We start from the raw sequence: 7,132 nt of genomic DNA on the forward strand, positions 1-7,132 counted from the left end.
CAACATGGGCACACACACACAAAACACACACACAATCACCACCTGCACACACATACACACACACACACACACACACACAGCCACACACACACACACACACACACACCATCCATTCCAATGCCTTTCCACACACACACACACAAACACAGTGGTTGGTATTTTATGACCTTGGTCTCAAAAGCCTCCTCCATGCTGGAATTGAAGGTGCAGCCTACTGTACCTCCAAAATGAACACCTCACTGGACTCCTCATTGATTACAATGACATCTGGTGTATTAGCAAGTGGATGGTTGGTTGATAAAAAAAATGGATGGTTTTATAAGAGAATGTTTGTACATTCTTACTGAGGGTGGAAAATGGTTTGAGTCACCACTCCTGAGTCTCTATGCCTCACAGTGATGGACAGTGACAGACTTATGGCACAGCAGATGGAGAGACTACGTCACACACACACACACACACACACACACACAAACCCACATACACACACAAAGACACACACATGCATGGGTGCACATACAAGGATGAATTCTGGCCCCGGTTTGATCTGGACCAGAGCCCTCTCTCCCTTACCTGCCTGCCATCAGGCCTGCCTGCATCCCACTCACACTGCCCATTGTAGCCGTGTAGTCACCGTGACAATAACCTATCACTGCCGGATTAGTCACTGGTGGCAGCACAGAGACCCCAACAGACATACACACCACACACACACACACACACACACAGAAACACACACACACACACACACACACACACACACACTCACAACATGGGCACACACACACACAGCACACACACACACAGACACACACACACACACACACACTCACAACATGGGCACACACACACAGCACAGCACCCCCACACACACACACAGACACACACACACTCACAACATGGGCACACACACACAAACACACACACAATCACCACCTGCACACACATACACACACACACACACACACACACAGCACCCCACACACACACACACACACACCATCCATTCCAATGCCTTTCCAAATGTACTGACCATGGAACCATCTTTCTCCCTCCCAGCCCCACCCTCCTCCCCCCACTCATGTATTGCCTCTCTGTTCCCTTGCAGGTTGGTGATGTAACTTCCCTTCCCTTCCCTTCCCTTCCTTCCCTTCCCTTCCCTTCCTTCCCTTCCCTTCCCTTCCCTTCCCTTCCCTTCCCTTCCCTTAAGTACGTGCCGACTCATCTTCCTTTTCATCCCGCCGCCATTTTTCTCGTTAAATTTGCCTCTAATCTGCTCCTCTTTGTGCCGTCGCTCGGTGTGTTGCGCTCAGCATGTGATGTTTGATTTAATTAAGATTAGCTCAAAGCTTTTTTCTCTCTCTCTCTTTCTCTTCTTCTTCTTCTTCTTCTTCTTCTTCCTCTTTCTTTTTACTACTTCTTTTTTTTCCTCCTCGCTATGCTATCACCTCCTCTTCCCCCCCCCCATCAGCATGGAGAGGCAAGTGGGGGAAGAGCTCTGCCAGAAGACACGCTGGCGAAACAGTGCCTAACGGCCTCAGCTAATTAAGATCTCTACTAATCTGGAGCTCATCCAAACCCAGGGACATGACACTCCCTGAAACAGGGACAGATGAAGAGAGAGAGAGAGAGAGAGAGAGAGAGAGAGAAAGAGAGAGAGAGATGTCAGTTTTAATGACTCTAATGGTGATAGTTAGGAATATAATTATGGTATCTTAATAATCTCACATGTCTTTAAATTCCAAAATAATGAATATCAGATAATTAATTATTATTGTATAACACATTTGTATTACCGTTATGTAAGTTATCTGCGTACTCTATCCAGAACATTACGCTTTGTTAACACATTCCGCATGGTAAATGTGTATCACAACAAGGGGAAACAACCAGCCTAAGGAATGACCTCCACTAATAATCTGACTGATCTCTCCTCATCAAGCTTCATAGCATCCTCACAGGCTGTGTATCGTCCAGTAAACCAAGGGCACAGCATGAGATATTGCCTCTCTAAACCTCTCTCAGAAGTGAGGAAAGTTCCAGGCCTAACTTGTTTTGGTTCTGGCCCGCGGAGTCCAGTTGAACCTCTGGGAGCGTGGGCCGGCTCGGGATTTCTGGGCCAGAACAAAGGCAATCTACACAAGCCCCTGCTGAGTAAACAAACCACCTCTGAAACGTATTAAAGAGCTGATCCCCTTGATAACATCAGCCGTCTGCAGATAGGCACCCCTATCTCTGTTTCACACACACACACACACACACATACACACAAACACACACACACACACACACACACACACACACACACACACACACACACACACACACACACACACACCCTCACACATACTTACACACACAGACACACACACAGACACATACACACACACACATACTGTACACCAACTTAAGCACAAACTCACAAACAAAAATGTGTAATAGGTAGGCAGCCAGTCTCGTTGACAGTGTCAGCAAAGTATACAATGACTACATCTCCATACTATTGAGAGAAAAGCATTTTCACACACACACTCACACACATACACACACGCACACACAAACAGTCACACACTCCTTACAAACACTTGAGGAGGCCTTCTAGGCAGCTGCGGAAACAGCCCGCTGGGATGTTGTCTCAGTGGGAGTCGAGATCAAGTCGAGGGCTCCGAACAGGAGCAACAGCATGACAAATTGTCGTTCTTTCAAGCCCGCCACTGCGTCTCTGTCGCCGTCTTAAATCTGGGTACTTTCATTCACTTGGATACTTTTTGTTTTGTTTTGTTTTGCTTTGGTTCGTTTGTTATTTTATTATTATTCGCCTGCAGAAGACAGGAAGGATGGTGGTAATTTTACACAGAAACGCTTTTTTTTTTGTGCGTCTCTTCCCGTCTTTGTCTCTCCCAACGTAGCGACAGAAGACCTGACTGGTTTCTCAATTCTTTTTTAGCCTCGGAAAAGGAGAGAAATATTCACAAGCTCATATCAAGACAGCGGCGCTAGGCGAGAGACATCATTTACAGCGTGAATTATTCATTTCTCAAATGTTAATAATTCAATCGCATGTCCAATTAGTAATTAATCATATCAGATCTAATTAAGAATTGAACAGTAAAACCTAGAAAAAATGTGTGATTTTTTTCCCCACCCACATCTTTTTTGTTTTTTTTTGGTTAATGATTTTCATTAGTTTCATATTTAAGTCTGCAACTTTCGAGGCTTTTTATGGAACAACTAGAGCGGCCACAGTCATTAGTCTTAATGAGGATGAAAGCACAGCGGCAATCAGTACTGTCTTATTTCCTCAAGATAAACAGTGAGGGACTGTGTTTGCTCTGCGGGTGCTTCGGTCCCGATATCATCTCTGCTTCTCATGTGGCAGTCTTGAAATAGACTCACTGGGTGAGCGTGTTCACTTGAGGGAGAGTGAGTGAAGGGGGGGGTGGAGGGGGAGTGAGAGGAACAGAGGAGGAAGGTAGGAAGGGATAGAGAAACACTGTAGTCTTTTTTCAGCAGATTTTATTTAATCTTCTCACTCATTTACTCTGTACCATCGTTTCTCACCTCCTTTGTTTAATTTAGCTAACCTTGGCTCTTCATTATCTGCTCTTGATATCTTTTCCACACGTGCATCCCTCCTCTTTCCTTCTCTCTCTCCTTCTCTCTCTCTCTCTCTCACTCTCTCTGCTGAAGGCAGCTGAAGACTTTAAATTCTCTGACGTTTCCTTTGTGTGCTCCACCTTAGCCTAGATTTCACCTTCTTTCTCAAATACTGCAATATTATATTCATCTCTTCTTCTACCCTGTTTTCCCTTCTCCTTCTCTCTTTTTTCCTCTCTTTCTCTCTCTATATCTCTGAAGGCCTCTCTGCATCTGCCTCTCTGGTATCTCTGGCCTGGATGATTGCCTCCTACCAGAAGGTGCTGCGGGACTCGCGTGACGACAAGCTGCCCATGTCCTACAAGGCGGTCATCGTGCAGATGCTCTGGCACCTGTTCACCATTGGAGCGCGCACCATCGCCTTCGCCCTGTTCGCCTCCGTCTTCCAGCTCTACTTCGGCATCTTCATCGTGGCACACTGGTGCGCCATGACCTTCTGGATCATCCAGGGCGAGACCGACTTCTGCATGTCCAAGTGGGAGGAGATCATCTACAACATGGTGGTGGGCATCATCTACATCTTCTGCTGGTTCAACGTGAAGGAGGGCCGCGCCCGCTTCCGCCTGGGCGTCTACTACTGCGTGACGCTGGTGGAGAACACGGCGCTGACCGCCGCCTGGTACCTGCACCGTGGGCCGCACTCGTCCGACTTCTACGCGCTGCTGATCGTGTGCGTGGTGCTGTGCAGCTACGCCCTGGGCACCTTCTTCATGCTGGTCTATTACTGCCTGCTCCACCCCGACGGACCCATGCTGGGTCCGCAGTGGAGCTGCGTGGAGGAGGGCATGGGGGTGATGGGGTTGGGCGGGGGCGAGTTCGGCACCGGGGGAACCCCCATTCCCCAGCAGGATGTGGTGACCAGCCCGCCCAGGACCCTGCAGAGGACTACGAGGGGGGACCGCAGCGTGGACGGGGGGATGGAGCCGGGCAGTGCGGGCGATCGGGACAGCTGCCTGCCCGTATTCCAAGTGCGGCCTCCCAGTGCGCCGCCTTCCGCCCAGTCCCCGCGCACGCCACGGCTGGAGGGTCCGGTGATCCGCATCGACCTGCCCCGGAAGAGGTACCCGGCCTGGGACGCCCACTTCATCGACCGCCGGCTGCGCAAGACCATCCTGGTGCTGGAGAACACCTCGCCGGTCACACCGCGCATCCAGTACCGCAGCCTCAGCAACCCCAAGGAGGTGACAGAATATGAGACCACAGTGTGAGTGCGCACACACAAATACCTCCAAGCCGCCAGGGGGCACCAACAAGCCTCCCTTTCAAACACAGGCTCTGAAAGGAGCGCGCAGGGAAACTGAGCTCTGGAGGGACAAGAGGACGCTGGGACATGTAGTTCTCCGGGGCTGGCCCCTCTGTGCTCCTGTGTCAGACCTGTGCATGCGAGGGCCCTGGCCATGGCCGGCACTCTCTTACAGCAGGAGGAGGGAGAGAAGACAGAGGGGCTCAAAAGGTCAGGGGTCAACCTTTGAAGTCACGACCTCTTCTGTAACAAGACTGAGACAAGAACAACCTAAGTGGGACCATATCAGGCCCAGCTAATGAACCATATGGATGACAAACTATGGAGCTGAGACAGCTACAGTATAGTGCCATTGTTGGATGATGATGATGGTGACTGACTGTGAAGGTGACTGTGGTGGTGCAAGTGATACTAGTGGTGCTGTTGATGACAATGACTGTGTCCATTTTAAAGAAAACGACTATATAGTGTATGTAAAATCCAGAGAAGAATTTGAATTCTTCACGCCAGTTCTGTTAGAGAGAGCTACCGTTGGCTTCTCGACCTCAGTGTTACAGTGACATGAAAACAGTTACAGTTGTGTGTCAGTTCGCTTCTGTGAATGGTGCAAAGATTTAGCAATCATCCTTTTTCCTTGAATCGATTCAATGATTTGAATATTTATTTTTTTCATAGATTTTATTGATTTGATCATTTTTATGACTCAGTGACCATGTCTTTGATATGATTCGTATGATGTAATCATACGTCTATATACATATGGATTTTTCTGTTTGGTGTATATACTACATTTTAAGCCCCTTGTGGGTAAGTATGAGTGTTTGTTTGAGGTTGTGTGTTTGTTTGATTGGTCTTGGAAAATGCTGCCTCATTTATAATAAAGATAAAGAGCAGATAAAAAAAAACTAAATTAAAAGAAAAAAGACGTAAAATCAAAAGCTGTGATAAAAATGTAGATGGAAAAAAAAGATAATGGTAGTAAAATCGGCTGAGCCAACAGTCTTAAGAAACCCAGAATCCATTGTGTGTGGTTGTGCTTCATTTTGAATTAGAGTGTTTTCAGAGATACTGTTTCAAATAATGAGATGCATTTGTTCAAACATCTTGTGTATGTGATGTTGCCTTTGTTTTGCATCATTTGATGTGTCTGTAATGTCATAACCCCCTGTCTCCATTTGTCATCGGATAATTTTAGGATTTGACATGTCAGAACCATGGAAACAGAGTTAGAGTTCTGCAGTATAAGATTTCAGGCAGGAACCAAAGCTGAGATGTTCTACTTTCCATATTGTCAACTGATAGCAGTAAATTCAATATGAGAGCAAAAGATGCTTTCAGTCATGTTTTTTCACAAGTTCCACTACTCAGTCCGATTTAACACAACCCAGCTCATCCCATAGGACAATATGTAACTTCAGTAAAGGACAAGAGAAGCCATCTGGGCCAAATTTGTGTTGAATTTTTTGGGTGACAATAAAATGTGCCATGACCACCACATCTGTGCCCCACAGGCCTCCGTTAGCAACAGGTTTGCATCACTACCCCTGTTTTTGGCCACTGAAGCATCTCAAAACATTACTTTTGAAATACAAAACTCAGCTAATCATCTAACCATTTATCCCACATTCAAATTTCCTTTGAGTGTCTCCAGACATATGTTGTGATAAGTGTTTGGCTCCGTATTGCTACCTTCCAGCAAACCATTTTTCCACCAGCGCTGAGGAAACTTTGTCCTGAGAAGTCCTTTCACCCATACAAACTGACATCTAGGCTTTCAAAATGTGAAAAACTGCTTTTTAATAGTGTTTACAATAGTGCTCACCATTTAGTTGTGTTCTCCGCTGTCCTACAATCCCACAGTTAATATGACGGGATTAAAGGAGGTTATGGTAACTACCGCCTGTGTGACAGTGGTAATTGAGAGATGAATGAAGATGATGGCGGCTGGTGGGTCGACAGCAAGGGAGCGTGGGAGAGAGAGCGTTCTCCAGCAACCAAAAGCCGCTGTCTGTTGGTTTAAAGGCTTCAGAATTGGACCCAAATCCCATAACCGCAGAAAAAACCCAGCAACCCTAAAGGTCCAAGCTGGAAGTCTGCTCAGTAACCCCACCACCAACCCCACTCCGCTTGCCCAACCACCCCACGGCCTGTTAGATGCTTAGGGATATGTGGGGACTTGTGGGATTCTGGGGATTTTGGCTGTACAACACTGGCGTCTCTACTGATGGATAT

The 7,132-nt window shown here is 47.1% G+C and overlaps 1 protein-coding gene across 1 annotated transcript in view; it reads left to right on the plus strand.

Annotated features, from left to right (window-relative positions):
- The window catches only part of xkr7b (XK, Kell blood group complex subunit-related family, member 7b), an 80,054-nt gene extending 73,659 nt beyond the window's left edge, over window positions 1-6,395 (plus strand). Inside the window, exon 3 of the mRNA XM_048240241.1 lies at window positions 3,859-6,395. Coding sequence (XP_048096198.1) covers window positions 3,859-4,865 — 1,007 coding nt within the window. The 3' untranslated portion in view covers window positions 4,866-6,395. The remainder of the gene's footprint in view (window positions 1-3,858) is intronic.
- Window positions 6,396-7,132: the final 737 nt, after the last annotated feature.

Source organism: Alosa alosa, chromosome 4 (assembly GCF_017589495.1).
Source record: "Alosa alosa isolate M-15738 ecotype Scorff River chromosome 4, AALO_Geno_1.1, whole genome shotgun sequence".
NCBI classification, from domain to species: Eukaryota; Metazoa; Chordata; class Actinopteri; order Clupeiformes; family Clupeidae; genus Alosa; species Alosa alosa.